At 57.6% G+C, this 24,889-nt stretch overlaps 1 protein-coding gene across 1 annotated transcript; it reads right to left on the reverse strand.

The window, feature by feature from the left end:
- Nucleotides 1-241: 241 nt before the first annotated feature.
- Nucleotides 242-23,682, reverse strand: CUNH1orf127 (chromosome unknown C1orf127 homolog). The gene is given in 11 exon segments (XM_070403056.1): nucleotides 242-390; nucleotides 5,981-6,231; nucleotides 6,233-6,307; nucleotides 6,875-6,947; nucleotides 6,950-7,023; nucleotides 16,284-16,384; nucleotides 18,260-18,403; nucleotides 20,111-20,250; nucleotides 21,672-21,789; nucleotides 22,489-22,586; nucleotides 23,667-23,682. Coding segments are annotated over 11 exon segments (1,239 nt in total).
- Between the last annotated feature and the right edge of the window lie 1,207 nt (nucleotides 23,683-24,889).

A 24,889-nucleotide genomic window follows, 5' to 3' on the forward strand; every position in this document is an offset into this window, starting at 1 on the left:
CCCTCCCCCTTCCCCACTCCCGACCCACACTGAGATCTGGATCCACAGTGAGGGTGACAGGCTGTCCTTGCTGCGAAGCGACTGGGGGTGGGAAGGGCTCAAGGACGGAGGAAGAGGTCCCAGGGACTGGGTTACTGCGGACCCCCTCTGAGGGCTGAGCCTCGGAGTCCCCCTGCCCGCGCCCCCAGTACTCACACCCCTTGCCCCAAAGCGCCCACTCTGCTCCGGCTGGAACGATGGGTTATGCTGCCCCCTGCTGGCCACTCTCCGCACGGCAGCCCCGCTCCTGGCATCCGGTGGCCAAGCGAAAGGCGCTCGCCTGGTTCTGGGTCAGCCCTCCATCGGCTGCGGGGTCCAGGAGAAGGTCCCCAGGATCTTCCAGGCTCCAACCTGGAGAGCAACACGCATGTAAAAGCGTGGGGGCCGCTCTCCGGCAGCCCGCACCCCCCAGAGACCAGAGCAGCCCCCTCCAAGGCAGCCCCGCCCCTGGCTGAAGGAGTTTATCAAATGTGTTCTCTACTTCCTGGCATTAGGCTCCCGCTGGCACTTTTATTCCAACCATAAAAAGGCTATTTCATTGAGAAATAAAGTCCCATCTCCCTGACGTGTGACTCCTTTCAGCGCTCTTACTCAGCCACCAGGCAGAATTTATGCTTCCTGGATGCTGTCTCCTGGGATTGCAACTGGAAATTGGGGAGAGAGAGCTGGAGCGGGGGGGGGGGGGGGGGGGGGGGGGGTCCTTCCTGCACATGTGCTAATTCCTCTGGTTTAAGGAGCCCCAGAAACTCAAGGTGTCCGGAGAGAGCCCTCACCTTGGAATGAGGAGCCCACATCTTCGCTATGTGACCGCAGGCCAGGCCCTGGGCCTCAGTTTCCCCGTCTGTAAACTGGGCCGCACTCTTCCTCTCTTCCTCAGAGAGATGGCACGCTGCGGTGTGCAGATGGAGGTGGAAGGTTCCTGGAAGCTGTCAGGTGTTGCTATTGTCAGGGAGGCAGAGGAATTCTCTGACTCGGGATGGAGGAGGGAGAGGTTGAAATTCTCGAAGGATTTCACTCTCACCTGTATGAGCTTCACCTGGAGAGCTTGTTACAGCACCGAGGCCGGGCCCACCGGCCGAGATCCTGGATTAGGAGGTCTAGGCTCCAGCTCAAGAATTCGCATTTCACCCAACCGGTTTGGCTCAGTGGATAGAGCGTCGGCCTGCGGACTCAAGGGTCCCAGGTTCGATTTCGGTCAAGGGCATGTACCTTGGTTGCGGGCACGTCCCCACTGGGACGTGCAAGAGGCAGCTGGTCGATCTCTCTCATCGATGTTTCTAACTCTCTGTCCCTCTCCCTTCTTCTCTGTAAAAAATCAATAAAATATTTTTTTAAAAAAAAGAATTCGCATTTCTAACGAGTTCAGGTGGTGCTGATGCTGAGGAACCTACTTTGAGAACCGCTCTTCTGGGAGCTTTGAGATCTGGGATGTGGGAGAGGAATGAGGAGCTAGAGCAGCGCTTCTCAACCTGTGGGTCGCGACCCCTTTGGCGGTCGAACGACCCTTTCACAGGGGTCGCCTAAGACCATCCTGCATATCAGATATTTACATGACGGTTCATAACAGTAGCAACATGACAGTTATGAAGTAGCAACGAAAATAATGTTATGGTTGGGTCACAACATGAGGAACTGTATTTCAAGGGCCAGAAGGTTGAGAACCACTGAGCTAGAGGTAGGTCACCTGTGGAGCAAGGTCGGGGTGGCTCCGTGGGAACGAGCATCCGTCCATATCACCCCATCTCGCCCCCCAGTGGCTTGGGCTGGTGTCTCTGTCACCCGCACCCCCAGAGACCACAGCAGCAGAGGTGTCAGCAGCAGAGGGGCGCTGAGCTGGGGAGGGTGGATGCTCGGGGGGGCGGGGGGGTTCTCGCAGCAGTGGAGGCTCTCAACTTACCATCTTCACAGGACAGACCCCACGTCACCCTAGAGCAGAGGTGGCCTGGCCAGGTACTCCTGTTCCCAGAGTGCCCCACGCTGAATCAGAGGCTCAGAGACGTGAGCCGAGCTGCTCCAGGTCGCCCAGCTTGGGCAGGACCCCCAGCAGAAGGCTCTCCCCACTGCGGCCCCTCTGCTACGCAATGATTTGGAGGATTATGAAGCTGACGGCTCCAGTCCCAGGTTAGGTGATACCCCGATACCCCGTGGGGACTGGTAGCCAAGGCGGAGAGCATGTGTCGCGATGGAGGAAGGCTGGCGCAGGCAGCATCCAGCATCTGGGAATCCGAGTCCTTCAACAAGGGAAAGGCAGTGAGCCTGGATGGGGCAGGGCATGAACACGGGCTTTGTGCTCAAGGAGGGGAACCCCGAAGGGAAATGGACCGCTGGCTGCTCCGGGTAACGGAAGAGAAGGATGACAAGTGCATCGGGGACCCTGGGCTGCACAGAGTCATGGGGTGGGGGTCGGGGGCCACTGGGAGTGGGGGGGATGCAGATCCCAGCTCTGAGGGTGTGGAGACACCGATGTCTAAGCACCTACAGCCCAGGTAGTCCGAGGCCCGCCCAGCAGGGAGCTGACCAGGAGGGGAAGAGCCGCTTCCTGTCGGGACTTGGCATTGCAGATGCTCAGTGTCAGCCGGAAGCAAATGCCTGGGAGACCTGGAGGTCCCCGAGGCGGGGCAGACACTATCACACGTGCACACAGGGATCAGGCACGGGTGCCACCCAGGCCCTCGCGGACCCGGAGCCCTGGTCACAGCCCGGTCCCACCTTGAGGAAGGACAGAGGAGCCTGCACACCGTCTAATGAACAGCCGTCCGGGCGTGGAGTCGGCCGGCGGGGAGCAAGGAGAGGGAGAGAGTGGTCTGCTCCCTCGCGCGCGCAGAGCTGGGAAGAGTGCCCAGAACAGTTAATGCCCGGCCCTCGCAGCCTTGCAAATCGCTGCCCGCTGGGGGCCAAGAGCCTTTTACGCCAGGTGAAGCCTGGCGATTTCATTAACGGCATCCCCTTGGTCTCCCCTCCAAGGTGGTTAAACATGAGGGCGACTTGGTAAAGGGGCCGCCCCGGTTTCCAGGGCTCTCTCGGTGTGTCCGCCCCTGGCCCATGAGGCCGCCAAGCTGGGTGGCTCTGCTGGAAAAGGGGGGTTGAGGGGGGCAGGAGAGAGACAGGCAGGCTGCAGGCCAGTGACATGTCTCAAACGTCACCCTCAGAGGGGCCCTTTCCTTCCCTCGGGACGGGTTGGCCTGTCTTGCTCAGGACTGCCTCCCACGGTCCCCTTGCTGCTGCTCTCTCTTGTCCCCCTGATGTCCGCTTCTAAAGCAAGAACCAAGTCTGGGCTCCTGCCTTGGCCTGCAGGCCCTGCAGGCCCGCCCTGCCTTCCGCTTCCTCCTGCTCATTCCAACGTCGTGGCCTTCTTTCTGTCCCTCCACACCTCCCACTCGCTGAACCTCTGCCTGGATGCCCCCCAGCTCTTTCCAGGTTCACCCCCTCAGTGGGGCACCCTGACAGTCCCGCCCAAAGCCCCCCACCCCACCCCACTGCGTGCTGGGTCTCTCCAGAGCACGTGGCGTTCTCTGCAATTGTCCGTGCCCGTGTTTATGTCGGTCTCCACCCGCCTTCACACACGCACACACACACATGTGCTCCCGCAGGAGGGCCTTTGCCTGACTCAGTCTTCGCTTCCCAGGGCCAGCTCGGGGCCTGGTACAGAGGATGCGCTCCGTAACATTTGCCGAGTGATGTGGTCCAGGGAGGAACCCAGGGCCCTGGGAACCAGCCGACAGGGAGCCCACAGCTCAGCACCGGCCCTCACCTCCTCCCCCTCCAGCCTCGGAGGCTCTTCGAGCGCCAAAGCCCCTGGGAGCTGACCCAGGCCTTCTCTCCTCCCAGCCCAGGCCACAGCCAGGCGTCCAGAGTCTTGGGCCTCCTGCTGGCTCCCCTCTAGGTGTCAGGCTTGCCCTGGCATGGGGGCGGCTGGCCCTGGGTAGCGGCTGCCCGCAGGGGACCTGACTTGCTGGGGGCGGGGGAGAGGGGGCCTGAGGCTGGCGTGGGGGTTGGCCTTGGAGTCACGGCTCCGATTCAAGAAGGGAAATCATCCGAGCTTTTAAAAAATTAAATGGAGTCAGTAATTTGATTTCAGGGAGAAGCTGAAAACCTCGTAATGGCAGGAGCAGCTCAATTCCGTGCTGAAAAGGAAAAGCCTTAAATGGGGCTATTAAGCTCTTGCTGGGATGGATCTGCCTGGAGGTGGGGGGGGGGGGGGGGGCAGGGGGACGCATCCTGGAGGGAGAGACCGTTTATCAGCCGAGACAGCCCTGATTATTTATTTATTTATTTGTTTGTTTCACGGGCCGGGCGTTGCGGAAGGCCTCTCTCCTTGGCTGCGTTTCAAGTCCCACTTCCAGCGATGAGCCGGCCCCGGCAGCGGGGAGGGGAAGTGGGGGGGAAGCCACCTCCCAGGGAAGCACCTAGGGCCACCCCGGCTCAGGCCTCGGCTGGGCTTCTGGGCCAGGGAGCCTGAGAGCGCTGGTGACCCCCAGGGGTCAGTGGGGTCACCGGAGCTGTCCAAGCCAACCGGGTACCAGCCGCTGCCATGGGAACCAGGGCAAAGGAGTGGTGAGGCACGAAGACACAGCAGTAACACTCCTCCTCCTCCCACGGGGTCCTGCAGGCACCTGGGCCAGGGCCCCGGCGGCCCGGGAAGGGGCCTCTCACACCACAGGGTCTTACACCCCCCTCCCAGAGGTGTTGGGGCCCCAGCTGAGGCTTTCCACATGCTCCTGGAGTGAGCAGACCTCCCTCCGCCCGGGCCTGGGGCCCCACAGCTCAGCTGCTCTGGACACAGCAGTCGTGACTGTAAGAGTGGCTCACGGGTGGAGCACATGCTGGTATGGGGCCTGCACTCGACGTTTTGTGTCCATTTCCTCACCGACCCCTCACTTCCCCCACTTGACTGATCAGGAAACTGAGGCACAGAGAGGTTAGTGCCTTGCCCAAGGCCACACAGCTAAAGAGTGAAGGGACTGGGACTTCACCTGCGGGCTGCAGAGCCAGTGGCCTTTCCCTGCCCCGCCTCCTACACCTCCCCCGCCCAACAGCAAGAGGGGCAGCAGGCCTACGCTGGGCTGTGCACTCAGCAGGCGGAAAACACGCCTGGGCCCTGCCCACCCCACTCCTCTCAACTTGGGGTCCCTTGGGGCACTTCCAGGACTCACCCTGGCACAGGGGCCTCTCAGAAGCCCCTGCATGATATTCTGAGGCTCAGGAGGCCTGAGGTGTTCAGGGCTGTTGCCAGTGTGGGCTCTGCCGGCTCCCGCTGGGTGTCCCCTGGGCAGCAGGGAAGGGGCTTGAGGCTCAGCCAGGCTGGGCGAGTCTGCTGGATATGAGTGCAGCCCCCACTCAGACTATTCCACCAGCTAGCTGGGTGACTCGAGGCCTCGGGTCTCTCTGACCCTCCCATGGATGAGGCTGGGGGTGACTCGAGGCCTCGGGTCTCTCTGACCCTCCCATGGATGAGGCTGGGGGTGACTCGAGGCCTCGGGTCTCTCTGACCCTCCCATGGATGAGGCTGGGGGTGACTCGAGGCCTCAGGTCTCTCTGACCCTCCCACGGATGAGGCTGGGGGTGACTCGAGGCCTCGGGCTCTCTCTGACCCTCACGGATGAGGCTGGGGGTGACTCGAGGCCTCGGGTCTCTCTGACCCTCACGGATGAGACTGGGGGCTTCTGGGAGGTGGAGGCCAGGGGGCTCACCTGACGAGTGCCAGGCGGCTGGTTTTGCTGGCAGCGGCTGAGCAGTAAGAACTAGTTGGGGGCAGGGGGCGCTGCTGGGCCCACCTTGTGCCTCCCATGGTCCTGAGGCCCTCGGATGGGCCCTGGGCCTGGCTGCTGCCACCACACGGTGGCAGGATGCCCGGTTAGGGCAGTGGATATGTCCCCAGCAGAAGGGTGAGTCCTGGCCGCTCCCTGTCCTCACTTGGTTCTGGGGATGACAGCCCAGGTACCCTCGGCCCCCTTCCCGGGTGGCCCCAGGCCTCCACTGCAGAGAATGTTTCCTGGGCTCGCTGAAGGAGCAGGGGGACCCGCCACCTCTTCCGCCAGGCTGGTCAGTGAGGGCCTCACCAATGGCTGGACCCTCTGGCTGGCCTGGCTAAGCCTCCTCTGCGTGGGCTCAGTGGCAGCCACATCCCCCTGTGACAGCCCTCCCAGCAGGAGGGGACTTCCTGGTGGCTGGGTGGGGGCCTGCTCTGGCCTGAGTTCCTAGACCATCAGTTAGGGCGACAGAAGGCCTCGAGACCCCAGGGAGGGGGCTGCGGAGGAGGTCCTCGCCCCTGAGGACAGCATGGCCGAAGGCAGGGTGTCCGGGTGACCCCGCTTTTCCCAGGGAGCCTAGGGCCGTGCTGACTGCATTGCTCTGGGAGAAAGGGAGACCATGCCCAGCTTCTTCCCACAGGTTTGGCTGTTTGCAGGAACGGCCCAAGCGCCTGCTTCAGGGAGGAAGCAGTGGAAGGAGAACAGAGCTTCAGAAACGAGCGGACGGGGCCTTCGGCCGCCGGAGGGTCCTACCCAAGAGGTGTGATCCTGGGCTCCCGCCTGTTTCCCTCCTGTTTGCAGGCACTGACTCCCGCCACCCCCCGCCTCCTTTTGCTGGGCCTCAAGGCCCTGGAATGCCATGAGCCGAGCAGGACAGCTGGGAGGGGGTGCTGCCCTTGGGTGAGAGTCCTGGGGGCCCCGCTTTCTCTGAGGGACGTTCTGCACTGGGAGAGGAGGAGACATGACTGAGAGAGTCCCCCGAGGCCTCCTGAGGATGAGGCCCTTCAGGGGAGGCTGTGGGTGGGAGAAGGGCCATAGCCTTGCACCAGCCTGTCCAGCGAGAGAGAGGTTGGTGAGTGAAGCGCCGAGAAACTTCCAAGGCGGCTGGTCCTGCCGTTTGGAACTGGGAAGAGGCAGCAGAAGGCATTCCTGTTGGGTGGTCTCGGGTCCTGGGGATGGTGGGCAGGGAGCAGTCGTCGATGCGGCCGCTGAGGCAGGCAATCCTTTCCCCGACCTTCCAGAAGGAAGCAGAGGTCAGCCCTCCTCCTACGCTCGTACAGATGGGGAGACAGGTTTGGGGAGGTCAAGTGCGAGCACGGGGTTAGGAGCCGTTTTCATTGGCTACATTTCAGATCTCCGGCCTGCGTCGCTTTTTGAGAACGCGTGGCATCAAAAGCTGTTTTTGAAATGGAATCAGACTTTCTGCAAAGAGCCCTGGCCCTGGCTCACTGCCCGGCTGATGCCACCAGAGGTTCATCTCTGAGCCGTTCCTACTTGAGGCCGGAGACCTCGGCCCGGCCCCAGGAACCACACAACCAGAGTCGCCTCAGCTCTGTGGACGCTCTGGGCCCCACGGGCCTTTGTTGAGCGTAGAGAGGTCTCCCGTGCACTATTCGGAGCTTAGAGCATCCCTGGCCCCGCCCACCAGAGGCAGCAGCATGCCCCTGAGCTGTGACCATTGAAAAGGCCTCCGTCCATGGCTGAATGTCCCCTGGGAGGCAAGGACACGCCTCCAGTTGAGAACCACTAGGTTGGAGCTTGCAAATTCTGGCTCTCGGGTCACATGCAGCCCTTACACATGTTTGGTTTGGCCTGCAGAGGGTTTTAAATATTTTCTTTAATTAATAGACAAACTTTTATGACCAGCGTCTCCTGGAAAATCAGACGATTTGGCCACACACTGGCCGCCTCTCCACCAGGCGGGAATCGGCCCCAGCTAAGGGAGGGGACTGTCTTTGGTGGGTCCGGTGGCTGCCAGGTCAGCCAAGTCCCCACCACGCCCTAGGGCAGGGGTGGGCAACCCTTGGCACGCGTGCCAAACATGGCACGCCAGTAACTTTTGCCGGCACGCGAAACCCTCTCTTATAATCTTCCATTTACAATTTTTTTCTTAATATCGACTTTTTTTATTTTTCAGCTAAATTCAGTGTAGGTGCATCTTAGATAAAAAAATAATTTTACATAACATGTATACATTAAAAAAATAAATGTATTTTTCATCATCAGAGACTGTGTTTTTGTCGCTCAAATGAATTTTATTATTTCTTCAAGGTTCTTCACATACGTACACCTTAAGAGATATCGAGTATGCATAACACGTTCTCAAAAAATTAGAAAGAATTTTGAGTCAGAGATTTTTCTGGTTTTGGCACGCACTCACAAGAAGGTTGCCCACCCCTGCCCTAGGGTCTCCTGCCCTGAGCTTTTCCGCCTCTACCCTTTTGCACTCAGGCCCTGGGTGTCCTTACCCTCCCTCACTCATACTCCCTGCCTGATCCCTCCAGGCCTTTCTGTCGGTTGCCCCTACTTTAAAATCTCAACAGCTGTAGCTACACCGCCCTCCTGGATTCTCCTCTCCAGGCTGGACTGACTCTGCGTTGCCTCCACTGGTCCTGACGCCTCTGATCTTAAATAATCAGAATATCTCCTATCGGTTCTAACCACTTGGGGGAGGGGGAGGAACAGGGAGAGGTGGAGAAAAGATTAAAAGAAAAGAAATCTGTAACCACCGGGCACTTAGGCAATCCTGGCGCATTAATATTCCAGCATACTCGTCACATGTTTACACAGAGACGTGTTCTTTGCCTAAAACATTCTTAAAGAATTCCTAGTGAACACTCAGTCCAACCAGCGTGTATTAAGTGCTTACCAAGGGCAGGGCCGTTCGATAAGGACCGTGAAGAATAAAAGGCTGAAGGAGACGCAGCCCCTGCTGGCAAGGAGTTCGCTGACTGGAGGGAGAGGCAGGCCCGGGCACCCGTAGCTACAATGGGAGCAGGAAGGGCTACGGGCCGCAGGGAGGACGGGGAAGGTGTGCTGGAAGCAGGGGGAGAGGTTCCCTCTGGCTCAGCCGTGGGCAAACTACGGCCCGCTTAAAATGAATAAAACTAAAAAAAAAAAAAAAAAAGACCGTACCCTTTTATGTAATGATGTTTACTTTGAATTTATATTAGTTCACACAAACACCCCATCCATGCTTTTGTTCCGGCCCTCCGGTCCAGTTTAAGAACCCATTGTGGCCCTCGAGTCAAAAAGTTTGCCCACCCCTGCTCTGGCTGCTGAGACTCAATTCATTAACGAGCAAGAGAACATCCCTAAATCTTTCCAGAGAGGCCGAAAAGTCTCCCTACGATGTCCTGGCTGCTGGTGCCAAGCTATTTCTGCGTGTTATTTACCCTCTCTTCAAAGGTCGTCTGCCCCTGGGGTCCTCCCCCCGGCCCCCTGCTCTCCATGCTAACTCCCCGACCTTTCTTCTGCCCCCTTCCAGAACCGACCCCAAAGGGAACAGGAATCTGGTGGCCTCCGGTCCCTCCTGCGCCGCCCCCGGGGCCTCCCGCACGCCAGTCCCTCCGTGAATTACTGACGGATAAAATCCTATCCCTCCCTTTTCAAAATCAATGTCATTACTGCAGGAAACTGTTCAAATAAAAACAGCCAAAATGTGTAAAAACTTTCAAAAAAACACTTCCATTTTTAGCAGGCTGTTAGAACCCACCCCTCCCCCAGACACACACACACACACACACACACACACACACCGCCTTTTACTTGGCTTCTAATTGTGAATTGGGGGCTAGATGTGGTAGGCAGTCCCCCTTTTAATCTTTAAATACAGTTCTGAATACAATTACATTTTTCTGCAGCACCGAAACATCACATCCTGGTAACGGGGCATTCCTGCACCCTTCACATCTGAGTTAAATCTCCCCCGCGTCTGTCTTCTATTGAGGACAGTGCGGAAGTCGGAGATGAAAGCGAGCGACATCATTTGTGAATTATGTGTACTTCCTCATGCTGTATTTCAATGGGCTTTGCTCCTGGTGGTTTTGCGAACACCAGGTTGTCTGGTAGCCGGGCTTTCACTGAAAACCCGTTTTAATTCACGCATCCCAGCGGCCCAGCCGGGAGGACACACACCACGTTTAGAAGAGGGTTCGGCTCAGGTTAAAACGTAAGTTGCAGCCCTGGCCGGTGTGGCTCAGCGGATAGAGCGTCGGCCTGCGGACCGAAGAGTCCCGGGTTCGATTCTCGTCAAGGGCACGTAGCTCGGGTGCAGGTTCCTCCCCGGCCCAGGCCCTGGTCGGGCGCGTGCAGGAGGCAACCCATCGATGTGTTTCTCTCACGTCAATGTTTCTCTCTGTCCTTCCCTCACTCAAAAAAAAAAAAAAAAAAAAAAAAAAGTAAGTTGCATGGTGCAGTCCTCTTTGCCAGGAGCCTAACCCATCTAGTAAGTGAGGATCCTGAGCCCACACAGATGGTGGGCGGGTCCGAATGACAAGGGTTCATCTCCTGCCTGGAGCTCCACTGAGCTCCTGACGCCATCACCTCCGTCCTCCCAACAGGTACCCATGTTCCCCGAGCAGGTGAAAGCCTGGGGTCCGAGAAGGTAAGCAACTGCTCACCGGGCCCCCCCTCACTGTCCCCCACCCCTCACCCCCCCCCCCCCCCCCCCCCCGTCAGCGAGCAAGCTGATGTGCCCCCACCCCTCCCATCGGCGGTCACCACTGAGAAAAATCACATAAAGGAACCGGCTCCAAAGGGAGTCGGGGCCGCCCACCCAGGGGAGGCCTCGCTTGGCTCTTTGACCCTTTGGAATGTTAGGTGCAAAATGGCCTGTGGGCTGGGCCAGCCAACTCCGTCTCCAAACAGCTGTGTGTAAAGCGCACAGGGAGGGAGCCCCGGCCACGAGGACTGGCCGTGGAGGACAGTCCTGTAGACGCAGCAGCAGCGGGGGGGGGGGGGGGGGGGGGGGGGGGGGGCTGGAGAGCTTAGCGGATCCGCCCGAGAGCAATGCCTTCCTCTCCCCTGTGATCACTCCCCTGCCTCATAAAAGCCCCAGCCTCCACCCGTCATCGGGACATCACCTGGCTTCTGCGTCTAGGCCCCGACTGCAATGCTTTTTTCCTTTTTATCTCAAACAAATGCTGCTGCCTCCACTTAGATCTCAGGCCCCCTCCAGTCACTGTGCCTGACCCAGTGCTTCCCCAGCTGGTGTGGCACCTTGTCGGGCCCAGGAAGGGAAGCCCTGGCACAAGAGAAAGGGCCAGAGGGCTGGGGTGGGGGGGGGGCTCTCTGCCGACCAGAGGATGGGGCGGCCATCTCAGCCCATCCCAGGCTCGGGGCTACCCTATGGCCAGCTTCCCTGAGGTTCCCTGGACCGCCTGGCAGGGCAAGAAAGAATGAGCTGCACGTGGCAGGATGCATCCTGTGCCCTGTGGCTGTCCTCCCACGGGGTCCACCTGGCAAGAGAGCCAGGCCTCAGGGGCATACGTAGCAAAGGTCCTACTTCAGCCGGCCCCACAGAGCTGCTCTCCTCATCTCCTCCTCCCCGTGGTGTCAGTGGCCTGAGAGGGAGGGGCCTCCGGAAGGGGCAGGACAGCCAATGCTGAAATCAGGACACTGACCTGGGCCCGGAGCGCCCAGCCACCGGGTGCTGACCGCCCGCAGTTCCCGCTCTCCGTCACAGGGAAGGCTCCGGACTGGTAGCCGGGAGGGTCTCAGGCTCGGGCACCCCTGATCGCAGGAGCCTCTTTGGACCAGAAACTCATTTGTCTCTGCTTGTGGTTCTGAGCCGAGACCTCTGGATCCAGCTGGGACGACACGGGAGGGGAGAGGACAGGTGACACACAGAAGTACACACTTGGCAGGTGCGTGGACGAAAGGCTGGGGGCAGGGCCTTCGCCAGGGGCCACGCCCATGGCCAGCGCAGCGCGCTTCCCGAGTGGGTGACCCGAGGCTACTTGGTGTGTGGCCTCGCTGCCCGCCCGGGAATTTGGCTGCAGGGATGAAGAGGAGAGAGAGGCCGCCCAACCCCCCAGGGGACCCTGCCACGTGCGAAGGCCCCTGAGGAGGCAGGTGCCCGGAGCAGGGCTGCCCTGAGACGCTGGAGGAATGTCTGCCAAGACTGCCTTCGGCTCTGGTGACCCGGCCCTTCCATGACCAACGCTGCTTTTAGGGGATAAAGCTCATAGCAGTTGTTTGCACTTTAGCGAGAATTTCACTGTGTCAGCCCTCTCACGGGGGAGGGAGGGGGTGCTGCGTTGAAGGCAGCTCTGCAGTTGCTGAATGAACGCATCTGTCTCCACATAAAGAGGTTTCAAGCATCATGAATAAGGGAAAGGATGTTTGGGGGCTCAGCAAGACCATCTCCAGCCCTAGCTGGTTTGGCTCAGTGGATAGAGCCTCGGCCTATGGACTGAAGGGTCCCGGGTTCGATTCCGGTCAAGGACATATGCCTGGGTTTCCGGCTCAATCCCCAGAGGGGGGGGGGGGGTACAGGAGGAAGCCGATCAATGATTCTCCCTCATCATTGGTGTTTCCATCTCGCTCTCCCACTCCCTTCCCCTCTGAAATCAATAAAAATATATTTTTTTTAAAAAGACCTTCTCCAATGCCCTAAACTCACCAGAACCCCCATCCTGAAATGTGGTCCATGATACAATTCTATACAATGTAGAGTCTTAGTCATCTCCGATCTACCCACACGGGGTGAAGCCTCTGATCCACGAACGTAGCATACGGAGCTCCTTGGCATTCAAAGTCCCTGGAGGCAGGCAGTGGTCTCTCGGATCCCAGGCCTCTCTCGGTACTGCACCCCGAGCTGAACGAAATAGTTAACACATCCAGGGTCTAGGTCAGGGGGTCTCACCCGCTGTCAGCTCACAGCCCTGATAGCCTGAGAGGGATGCAGACTCCTCCCATCTTTGTTCTTAGACCCCTGCATCTCGGAACCTCCCAGGAGTCCGAAGACCCCGGTGTGGGGGCCTCCAGTAGATGATCCACTCTGCACACCCCACCCACCCCCCAAACACGCATGCCCCCCAGGGACAGCCAAGGTCTCTTTGTCCCAAGCAATTCAGAAATGCGCGGCCAAGATTGGGGTTAAGAACAGGGGGGGTTGCCGAAACCGGTTTGGCTCAGTGGATAGAGCGTCGGCCTGCGGACTGAAAGGTCCCAGGTTCGATTCCGGTCAAGGGCATGTACCTGGGTTGCGGGCACATCCCCAGTAGGAGATGTGCAGGAGGCAGCTGGTCGATGTTTCTCTCTCATTGATGTTTCTAACTCTCTATCTCTCTCCCTTCCTCTCTGTAAAAAATCAATAAAATATATTTTTAAAAAAAAAAAAGAACGGGGGGGTGGGTGGGTGGGCCCATGGGGGTCAGGTGCCCAGGAGAGGGAGGAACACAGAGGGGACCCGAGAGCAATGAAGCTGGGAAGGGTGGGCATTAGGGGCGCTCCTGGGTCGGACCGGTGGGCAAGCGATGTCGCTTGTCACTGCTGCCCAGGCCGAGCGGCAGCCGCTCCGGGGAGATGTCCCCCTCCCACCTCCGGACCAGCCCCTGGACCAGACGCCAAGTGTCAGGGAGCCCAGGCCAGGCAGGGGCTGCTGCTCCGACGCAGCCAGGAAATATTATTTCGCCGGGATATTTTTAGCAGGAAGCGAGCTGGGAGCAAATGTCATGTGAGCCGTCTTCTCTTACACGGCAACTTTGGGCTATTTAAAGAGACGCAATTAACTCCTGCCACCATGATCAGGACGCGAGTGCGTGATTGCGGAGCCCCTCGTCTGCCGTGCGGGAGCACTTGACGCTAATGGGGCCCAATTTTCGAAGCCGCCTGCCTAAATCTGTCCGGTCTCGCAGGTGGACATTTGAATCAGCACCGCAGGGGCGGCAAACTGCGTGGAGCTGCTCCCAACAGCAGTTCCGAAGGCCTGTGCCTCGAGACCCCCCCTGGGGGTCCCCGGCTGGGCTGCTGCCCACACTGACCTCCTGACGCTGGAGGTCTTGCTTCTGACAGTGGCCCTGGTGGTGGTGGTGCCCATGCTCAATCCCATCAGGCTGGCATCTCCCAGAGAAGCCACCAGCTCCCCTCAGTCAGTCTGGCCAAGGAGATACAGTCACCAGGGGGTCAAGGAGAAGGCACACCTGAGGGGACACTCAGGAGGGTGGCAGGGCCAAGGGGAGGATGGCAGGACAAGGAGGCAGGACAGCCGGCCGATCGGGGAGGAAGGCAGACTGGACACGTGCTCCCTGGGTTGGGGGAGCAGACGCCCTGCAGGAGGGCTGGTACACAGCAGGCACGCTCTGTGGCTGAAGGAATGAATGCTCTGTCACCCACCAACAGGCGCACCGGGAGTCCTGGCCTCGCTTCCATTGGCCACGCTTGGATGGGACATTGGCATTTGGGGCCTTGAATAAAGTGGGTGCCTGGATGTTGGATGGGGAGCAGGAAGGGGTGCCCAGACCCCTCCTAGGAGGACGAGCAGGAGGAGTTCAGGAGGAGACTTAAGGAAGGCAAAGCTGACTTATCCCTCAAATATTCAGGGGGATGTGAAATGGCCCGGCCGGCGTGGCTCAGTGGTTGAGCGATGACCTATGAACCAGGAAGTCACGGTTCGATTCCTGGCCAGGGCACATGCCCGGGTTTCGGGCTCAATCCCCAGTAGGGGACATGCAGGAGGCAGCCGACCAATGAGTCTCTCATCATTGATGTTTCTATCTCTCTCCCTCTCCCTTCTTCTCTGAAATCAATTTTTTTTTTTAATTTTTAAAGAAATGTGGCCCTAGCCAGTTTGGCTCAGTGATAGAGCATCGGCCTGCGGACTGAAGAGTCCCAGGTTTGATTCTGGTCAAGGGCACGTACCTCAGTTGCAGGCTCCTCCTGGCCCGGGCCCTGGTCAGGGCATGTACAGGAGGCAACCAATTGATGTGTTTCTCTCACATCGATGTTTCTCTGTCTTTCCCTCTCTCTTTCACTCTCTCTAAAATCAATGGAAAAAAATATCCTCGAGTGAGGAAGAAAAGGAAAGAAAAGGAAAGAAAGGAAAGGAAAGAAAAGAAAAGAAAAGAAAAGAAAAGAAAGGAAAATTGAAAGGGAGAGAGGACACCTCCTTCGAGGAGGCTGCAGGGAACCCGCAGAAGAGTTTGGGGAAAGAGCCGGGCAGGAACAGGTGGCCTTGCGAAGGAGTGAGCTCCCCGTCACTGAAAGGACTCAGGGGCCCCTCAGAGGGCCCCAGGCCTCTGCCTCGAGGGCACTAGGGGAAGCTTCCAGCTAGGGCTGCCAAGACAAGGGCCCGAGAGAGTTGGCACTGTCCACCACACTCACAGGATTCCAGCAGTCCTGCCAGCACGCATCCCCAAGCACCTGCCGGCGGAATTCTCCAGAAAGTAGCTCCTGCCCTCCCTGTCCACGGGCGCTTCCTGGGGCGGCCAGGGGCCAGGGCCAGACCGCAGAACAAAGAGGAACACCCCCCCTACCCCCAGCCCCCTTGGGTAAGTAAGGCAAGCGGTAGGCAAGGTGAGTGAGTAAACATCGCTGCCAGAGCACTAAGCGGCAATTACCCCAGCAGGAGGCCGCGGGAGAGCCGAGCAGCAGGGTTGTTTGCTCATTAAGACAAGAAAATCATTTATGTTCTGGGACTCGAGTGTCAACAGACCCAGGGAAATGTGGTCGCCTCAGCTGCTGCCCTCGCCGAACACGGGGCAGCTGGGGTCCGGGCGCAGCTGGCGAGGTGCGGATGCCATGGGGCCTCGGGGAGCGAAGAGGAAGGAGAGGGGGATGTCCACGGTTTGGTGAGAAGACCAAGAGGACTGGGCATTTCCCCCGGCCATGCTGAAGCCGTCCCTCTGCCCCACACCCCGTCTGCCCGCCGCAGCCTGGGGGAAGGCAGGCGAGCCCTGGCGGCCGGGCTTTCTGCGGGAGAGAAGCAATTCTGCTTAAAGAAGGGAAGGAAGACACCACCAAGCGCAGCAAAAACGCGGTGCCCTTTAAGGCCCCACGCGGAGGCTATATTTAGGGCCAGGACATTGAGCAGGACCCCGGGCAGCCTTCACAGGGAGCAATTGCTAATCACTGCATTGAGTTTACGGGTGCCCCTGGGCACACTTAACCCAGGGCAATGAATAGTTATTGCACCGCCTCCCGCTCAGGGCCTGTGGGCACACTTAAGCGAGCGTGCGGATCGCCGTGAGCGGGCACGGCTCGGGTACACCCTGGGGCACCCTGTGCCTTCAGCGGGGAGAGGCAGACGATTAAATATCTATGTGCCCTGTGCCCGCGGCTGCATTTAGCCAAGGGCAAGGCCAGTGAAATGGCTTTAATTAAAACTTAATGCAAGTTCAAGGTGCAGATACGGAAGCAGCAGCGGCTGCAGAAGTCGCCGGGAATGAATCAGTCAGTTCGATGAGGTCCTCAGGCGGGGGCCGTGTGTGGCGGGCGGGGAGGGGGCTGGGGCAGCGGGGACCTCTCTTCTGTCGCCTGCAGGCTGCGCACCTCGCTGCGTCGGTGTCCTGGGGCGCGGGGGGTGGGGGGCCGCCGGCTCCCACGCCTCCCCTGATGAAGGGTGCTGGGCGCCAGGCCTCCGGGGCAGGTCGCTGGAGACAAAGCAGGCTCCCGAGCCCGGAGCGCATCCGCTTTTCTCAGCAACTCGGTCCGGGGTCGCAGGACACCGGCAACCCTGGCCCCCTGGCGGCTGCTCCCAGAATGACAGGCCCAGGCCGAGGGCGAAGGCAAAGTGACAGCCCCTGCAGGTCCCAGAACCTGGCGGCAAGTCTGGGACTCTGGGGAGGAGGCCCTGCGATTCTTAGAAGGACCCATACCAGGCTTGGCGCGGTCATTGCGCCACTGAAAAGGCAAGTGGGTGGAGAAATGCCCTCCAGCTCCGTACCTGCTCCTTAAGGCTGGAAAACGATGGGACCACAGAGGGTCGCCCCTCGGCCCAAGAACTCCTCCTGCCAAGGCGCCCTTGCTTTAAAATCCAGGCCAGGAGGGAATGCAACTGTGAGCGCTTCCTGTGTCTTCCTCACACCTGTTCCCTTGGCCCTAGCACAGCACCTGGCATACAGTAGGTGTTTAATAAATGCTTGTTGCATGAGTAGTGATTGCCATAGGCAGGCTTTTCACTCCAGGCTCCTTTGATTTCTCCTTTCCTCTTCTCTCCCTCCCCCTCCCCCCCCCCCCTCCTCTTTCTCTTCTTGGTCCATCTCCTTTGTTCCGGGCAGGGGTTGCCCAGGCCAAATTCAGTATCTTCTTTGAGCCACACAATGTCTACAAAACTAAAGTCAACTTTTTAAAATTAGGAGATTTTTTACATACAATTATGGATTTCTAATTTCTCTTTTTAAAATTTTTTTTTATTGATTTCAGGGAGGAAGGGAGAAGGAGAGATAGATAGAAACATCAATGATGAGACAGAATCATTGATTGGCTGCCTCCTGCACGCCCCACACTGGGGATCGAGCTCGCAACCTGGGTATGTGCCCTGACTGGGAAGGGAACCGTGACCTCCTGGCTCATAGGTCGACGCTCAACCACGGAGCCACACCGGTTGGGCTCTAATTTCTCTTAAAAAGTTTGAAGCTCTGGCCAGATGAGGCTGGGGGAAGCTCACAGCCCGACTCTGCCACTTACCAGCTGCGGGACCTTGGACATGTCTCCCAGTCTCTCTCTGCTTGTCTTTCATCCATTGTGTAGGGATTATAATAGCACCCACTGCATTTTGATATCTGACATTTACAAAGCGGGCACCACAGTGCCCAGTATGGGGTGAGTGGCATAAAGTTTGCTACATGAATGAAGACATGAATACAATTCTTGACTGCCCCCTCAGTCTGGCACCCTCATTTCTGCTGTGGGTTTGGTCCCTGTAGGCAGTTGGGTTTGTAACCTGCCCCCTACCCAAGTCTTGTTTAGCGCACAGAGCTCCTCTCCCCGCCCCCCCCCACCCTCCGTCCCCGCCCCGCAGCCCCGCCCAGGGCAGGGGAGGGATCTGGGATCTGGGAGACAACGAAGGAGCTCACTGCTGGATTTGGGGAGAAGCCTCTGTTTCCTGTTGAAATGAGACACTTTGCCTGATTGCTTCTGAGGTCCTTTTACGACCTAAAGTCTATAATCCTTTCCCGTTACCCAGGGCAAGAAGCATCGAGAGAAAGGACACAGGACACAACTTTGCAGCTTTGGTGATAGTCCCGTCCTCCTGCTGTCCCCTGGGCCAGCTACGACGGGACGCCAAGAACATTAGTCCACAAACCTTTAATATCCCTCCACCCCATCCCACCTCCTCCCAACTTGCTCAGACAAAAGCCCAATGGAACTGGACACCCAGCAGGGCCCACAAGTGACTGGTGCCAGGCTGCACCTCCAGCTGCCCCTGCTCGGCCCGGCCACACCTTGAGGCTCAGGAGCCATGGCTTCTGGAGAGAAGCCAACCTGGGGTGCCCCACCCCCCACCCCAGGCCCCGAGTCGGTACCTGCGTGGACGTGGGCCGGCAGTGGCCGCTCTCCTGGCCCGGCCTGGACCTTAACACTGGGCACTTCATTATGTAGCGGCCGCTCTGCTCCAACCCCTTCACCCGTCTCTGAAATATTCTGATTTCCAGCCTATAATTTGCTTTCTGGAAGCGGGGCAAATCCACGTGCAAATGAAAGAGGAAAGCACAGTTAATGGGCCGCAGTTAGAGGTCAGTGACTCCGCACAGCAATATGATTAGCGTCGCTGACGGGAAGCTGGCCATCCTCTCGGACGGGAGGGAGGGAGCGGCAGGGACGCAGAACCTGGGTCCGGCTTCCGGGCTCTGGCCGTCCAGCCCCACCAGGGAAGCCCTTCCGACTGGGGGACGTTTGTCGGACAGAACAAGGACCGGTGCCTGAATGTCCCTTGATGGGTGACAAACGTGTTCACACCTTGTCTCCTTTGACCCTCACAGATGTCTCATAGGGTGGGTTTCTGATGCCCGTTTTACAGATGAGGCCGTTGAGGCTCAGAGTAGGTAAATGACGAAGCCCAAGTGCGGATGGGGACTGTGGAGGCGTCAAAGCGGAAGGCGACTGCAGACAGGAAGAGAAAGAGAAGGGACAGGATAGTTCCTGAAAGTTCTCCCCCACTATGACCACAGCCCCTCGGGAGAAACTCTGGGCTTGGTCAGGGGAGGGAGGACAGAGAAATGGAGGGAAGCCCAGTGGCGTGGCTCAGCGGTTGAGCGTCAACCCATGAACCAAGAGGTCACTGTTTCGATTCCCCGTCAGGGCACATGCCCGGGCTCAATCCCAGGAGGGGGTGTGCAGGAGGCAGCTCATGGGTGTTTCTCTCTCATCTATATTTCTCTCTCTCTCTCTCTCTCTCTCTCTCTCTCTCCCCCTCCCTCCCCCTTCCTCACTCCTAAAATCAATAAAAACATACTTTTTAAAAAAAAGAAATGAAGGAAAGAGGAAATGGAGATGAGGAGAAGAAGAGAAAGGGGAAATACCAGGCTCCGTGGGGCGGTCTGCACCCTCTCAGGAGCCAGGCAGTGAGTTTAGGCAACAAGAGTGCCCAGGGAGCTACAACCCCCCGCCCGCACCCCACAGGCCTTCAGCTGCTGCCTGAATCAGGGCAGCGCCCTGGCCCCCTGGCCCCCAAAGAAGCGTCTCTCCCCCTCTGATGGGCACCCCTGGAACCCGAGCTCTGAAACCTGCTTCCCTGAGCCTTCCCTGGTTGTGTGGGGCCTGAAGCTCCTACAGTTTGAGGGAAGGGCATCTTCAAAAACAAAACAAAACCTTACTTCTGCTAACTTTCCAGTCACATGGTCTTGGGAGCACATAAGGGGCCAGAGTGCAAGGGAGGGGCCCTGACGCTTCTGCTCCCTCAGCTCCAAGGTCGGTCAGCCTCTGTGAACCTGGCAGCACCATGTGTTCGCGGCATGAAGCACTTGCTAAGCACCTACTGTGTGCCAGACCCTAAGGAAAACACGGGGTGTGCCCTCCCCACACAGACACTCCCAGATCCAGCAGGAGGTGGCTGTGTTAGGAATCAGGGTGGCAGTTGCAAAGATAAGAGGCAGGTACAATGCACAGAGGAGGAGTGATCAACAATCAGGAAGACTGCCTGGAGGAGGCAGCATCTGAGCTAGGTTAACACACCTAGTGGTCTTCTGAGAGCTATCTATGCCCAGCAACTTCTAGACCACGGAGCCTGGGTCTCCCCCGTCTTCTGTCTCTCTCGCTCCATCTCCACAGATGCCTGTCTCGGCCTCCGTGCCCAGGCTCAGCTCGTTCACCCTCCCTGAATGGGAGCTTCCCAAGAGACGTCAGGTGTCCCTGTAGGAACTATTTCCCAAACCGACCTCCTTCTGCACCAAGCAGGCCGAGTATCCGGCTTAAAAAATGAAGTCACCATCGGGAATCAGGATGCAGAAGTAATCACATTCGACCAGAAAAATGCAAGCAGTTGGGGACGCAGCAGCCAGTGGAATCGGTTTCAAACCTGGGGCAGATCATGTTCCTCCTCTGCTCAAACCTCTCCATTTTTCACGCCTGGGAAAAGCCGAGGTCCTGATTTGGCCCCTCCCCTCCCCTCCCATTTCCTCCCCTCCCTTCCTCTGCTCCAGCCCCACCAGCCTCCCAGCTATTTATCAAGCAGGCTGGGCACAGTCCTGCCTCAGGGCCTTTGCACTGCCCTCCCCCTGCCTGGAGCTCCCTTGTCTTAGGTACCTGACGCTCACTCCCCACCTCCTTCAAGTCTTAATGCAAGTATCATCTCCACCAGGCCCACCCTCTTATCTGCCCCCTGCTTACAGAGCACTTACACCTTCTAACCCACCTTCTACTTTATTTATTATATTTGTTGCTGTAGCTCCCCCCACCCCCACCCCCACCCCCCAATGCCAGCTCCACGGGGCCAGGAGTGTCTGTTTGGTTCATCACCGCCTCCCTAGTGCCCACAGCAGTGTCGGGCATAAAACATTCTCGACAAACATTTGTTGAAGGAATGAAACAGAAACAGAACATCTCTGGGTAGAGAGATTATGGGTAGTTCTATTATCTTCTTTGGATTTTCTCAAGCTTCCCTAATTATCTTGTTTTACTTTAAAAAAAAAATTTTTTTAAACGTTAAATCACTCTTTACATTCAATATTATTTTGTACTCGTTGTATCGCTGTTGTCATGGCTTTTAGAAGTCGTTTTTTAAAAGCCCACCGTTTCGTTCGCAAACGCTTGACTCAGTTGTGTATTTGCTGGGAGATGAAAGCGCCATTTTTCAGAAAACAGCTCCGGAAGCCTTTCTGAGGGGCGTCTCCGGCGACCGGCTCTCCTTTTAAAAGCGCGCGGCCTCCATCTCTATCTTTAGCAGGAGCTGGAGGCTCGCCCCTGGCCCAGGGCGGCTGGGGAAATAAAGTGTCTGAGCCCGAAATGTGCAAATTGACCTGGATCGTTTTCGGTTTGCACTCACGTTTGCACTTCGTAAATATTTGCCTGGCGTCCGGCGCTCACACCTGCCTGCCGTCCCCTCCAGTGTCTGGGAGGCGGCAGGCAGCGCGTGTCCCGGCCCCACCTCCCGCAGCCACAGGTGTCCCTGACAGCGCCTGAAACTAATGGCCTGTGGCTGGCCGCTGTGACTAATTCTCTGATTATTGACTTTATGATTTTACGCTTAAAACTTCTTTATAATAACACACAGAAATGTTTAATGGGCTCTATCCAGAGCCATAAAAATTACTTATTGAACACGCGTTTTAAAACTATTAATCTATTGTTTTCCATTAATAACGGCTCTCCAAAGAACAGGCGACAGCTTAATGTATCCACAGCATTTCTCCAAGAAAAGTGGCTTTTTAATATAAAAAAAAATGCTGCTCCCCAGGCATCACAGGTTGGCTGGCCACGGGTCAGCTGACCCTCCCAGACCGATGTAGGCCCCACCCATCCCTGAAGGCGCTCCGTGGTTTTCTGGAAGGCACAGGGGCTCTGGGAGGTTTTCCTGGCCTCGGAGAGGTCGGAAAGCCCCTCTCCTCACTGTCTCTTTCTGTGCAAAAGAGAAGAGGAATTCCAGGGGCCTGTCCTGCTGCCCCGGATGGAGACCAGAGGGAAGCAGGCAGTTTGCTCCTCTCTCTATCCCGTCCTCTCCGGAAGGTTCCAGGTAATCACCTGGCGGCACCCACCACTTCCCGCTTTTTCTGTTGCAAGCCCCTGCTGAGAGGTTTCTGCGATACTATCCCCTAGTTTTTTGCTATTTTAGGTGTGCGATTCCCCCACCAAGCATGAGGTGGCCCCCCACTTCACATGGTAAGAGTCACCCCTGTAGCCCCACATCCAAGAACATGTTCGTTCATTCAACAAATGCTTGTTGCATTTGTACCAGGCAGTGTTCTTGGTTCTGGAGAGAGAGCAATAAACCAGAGACTCCTGCCCTCTGCGGGGGAGCGCAGAAGGCAAGCAGGCGAACACTTGTAGGTCATGCTAAGTAGTGATGGAGGCTGAGAAGCGAATAGGATGAGATTGTGACTGGGGGTGGGTTGGGACCACTTTAGACAGAGCGTCAGGAAGGCTTTTGGAGAGCTAGCCTTTGAGCAGAGATCTGAGTGACGGGAAGGAATCAGCTGTGAGACATGGGGGAGGAGCTTTGCAGGCAGGGGAAAGGCAGTGCAAAGGCCCTGGGGTGAGGTGTACATATGGCCGTCTCTCCCTAGGAGGAGGCCCTACTCAGCCAACCACTGGCCCGTACCTGCGAGGGCAGGATTCTGCTCAGACACTGCCTCACGCCCTCCACGTGCCTCCTGGGGACCCTCAGGGCCATAGAGTCTGAGAAGCACGCAGCCTCGTCTGTCGAATAAGAAGATACTTCTGAGAAGGAACCGAGCCATCCGGGGCCTAACCACCCCCACCATCATTTTCCAGCTCTTCGCTCGGTCAAACGAATTCGAGTGTCAGAGAAACCGGATGAACTTTGGAACACACGTGACCCGGGATCAATACTGAGCCCAGTGCCGTGTCCCCCTGCTGGTAAAAGAGGGACACCTGACCCCTGGCCGGCCTCAGCCCGTCACTGTGGACACAGCCACCCATTGCCTGGGAGAGTCCGCGGAGAACATGGGGCTCCGGGCTGGGTCTGCACAGCAGAGACACAACAGCCATGTGCAGTTTAAAAGATATGAACAGGCACCGGGGTGGAAACTTGGTCACAAGTCCCTGGACTCATAAAAGCAGAGATCATGCCAAGCATCCCTGCAGCGCTGTGGCTCAGCTGAGGACTCCGGGTGTGGGGGGCACACCTATGCCCAGGCCAGAGGTCGGAGGCACATGCAGTGCCCTGGTGACACCCCGACCCGCTCACCCTGCCTCTAGCCCAGTCTCCGGAGGGCAACCAAGATCTTAGAAAGTAAACAGGGCCCGGCCCTAACTGGTTTGGCTCAGTGGATAGACCGTCGGCCTTCGGACGGAAGGGCCCGGGGTTCGACTCTGGTCAAGGGCATGCACCTGGGTTGCAGGCTCCCGGCCCTGGTCGGAGGCATTCAGGAGCAACCAATCGATGTGTCTCTCTCACATCAGTGTTTCTCTCTGTCTCTCCCTCTCTCTCCCACCCTCTCTGAAAATCAATAGAAAAAATATCCTCGGGTGAAGATTAAAAAGAAAAAAGTCAACAAGACCTGGCCTGACCCCACTTGGCTCAGTGGTTGAGCATCGACCTATGAACCAGGAGGTCCCACACGGGTTGGATTCCCGGTCAGGGCACAGGCCCAGGTTTCGGGCTCGATCCCCACTAGGGGGAGTGCAGGAGGCAGCCGATCCATGATGCCCTCTCATCATCGATGCTTCTCTCTCTCTCTCTCCCTCTCCCTTCCTCCCTGAAATCAATAAAATCTATTTTTTTAAGTTTGCTATAAACAGTAAGTTGTGTGGCACCTGCAGCCTCATGCATCTCGCGTTTACCACGCTCCTGATGGCATCGTCTTCTCTTGTGCTTGATTTAATCTCGTGTTGTTCTGTACAGGAACGTGCTGTCCAGGCCTGGAGCCTGGGAGCAGCGGGCTGGCCGTACAGCCCGGGTGTGTAGTAAGCTGTGCCCCCGGGGGCGTGGCACGCACTCTGTGACGTTCGCAGAGCAGCAAAATCGCCGAATGGCCCGTTTCTCAGAGTGCACCCGGCCACTCGGCATGGCTGAGAGAAGTCAGCGCTGTGGGCACGACTCCACGGCGAGAGGACGGCCGGCAGCCGGCACAGGACGTCTCCTGGGTCCGGCCCTGTGCCCCGCTTCCCTCGGCCGATTGAATCGGCATCCTCTCACTGTAACGCACTGTAAACATGGGTGGGATGGCTTTTCTGAGTTCTTTGTATCCGTCCGGTGAATTATTGGAAACCCTTGAACTTTAAGTGGTGTCAAAAGCAAGGGTGGTCTTGAACCGCCTGCGCCTTGCTGCACGTACTAGCACCCCCCTCATCGGGTGTCAAGCAGATGAAATGAGCCCGGCCAGTGTGGCTCAGTTGGTTGAGCATCATCCTGTGCTTTGAGAGGTCGCCGGTTCGATTCCCGGTCAGGGCACATGCCTGAGTTGCAGGCTCAATCCCCAGTAGGGGGCGTGCAGGAGGCAGCCGATCCATGGTTCTCTCTCAGCATTGATGTTTCTATCTCTCGCTCCCTCTCCCTTCCTCTCTCTTTTTGAAATCAATAAAAACATAATTAAAAAAAAAAAAAGAAGAGGAAATGAGACGATGCATGTAAAGCCCTCAGCTCAGGGCCTTGGAATAAATGCCCAGCAAGTCCTTGCGGTTCCTCTAGAGCAGTGGTTCTCAACCTTCTGGGCCTTTAAATACAGTTCCTCCTGTTGTGACCCAACCATACAATTATTTCGTTGCTACTTCATATCTGTAATGTTGCTACTGTGATGAATCATCATGTAAATATCTGATCTGCAGGATGGTCTTAGGCGACCCCTGTGAAAGGGTCGCTCAACTGCCAAAGGGGTCGCGACCCACAGGTTGAGAACCGCTGCTCTAGTGTCTTCCGTTTGGTGCTGAAGCCCCGGCTCCAGGCCTCTCTGCTGTGGGAGCTGAGTCACTCCCTCCCCGGACCTCGGCCTCCTCGTCTGGAAGCCGTGCTGCCGTCAGGATAAGTTCACGGACCCGGA

This window comes from Myotis yumanensis, unplaced genomic scaffold, assembly GCF_028538775.1.
Source record: "Myotis yumanensis isolate MYYU_CA2020_CCGP unplaced genomic scaffold, mMyoYum1.0.hap1 SCAF_2, whole genome shotgun sequence".
Lineage (NCBI taxonomy): Eukaryota > Metazoa > Chordata > Mammalia > Chiroptera > Vespertilionidae > Myotis > Myotis yumanensis.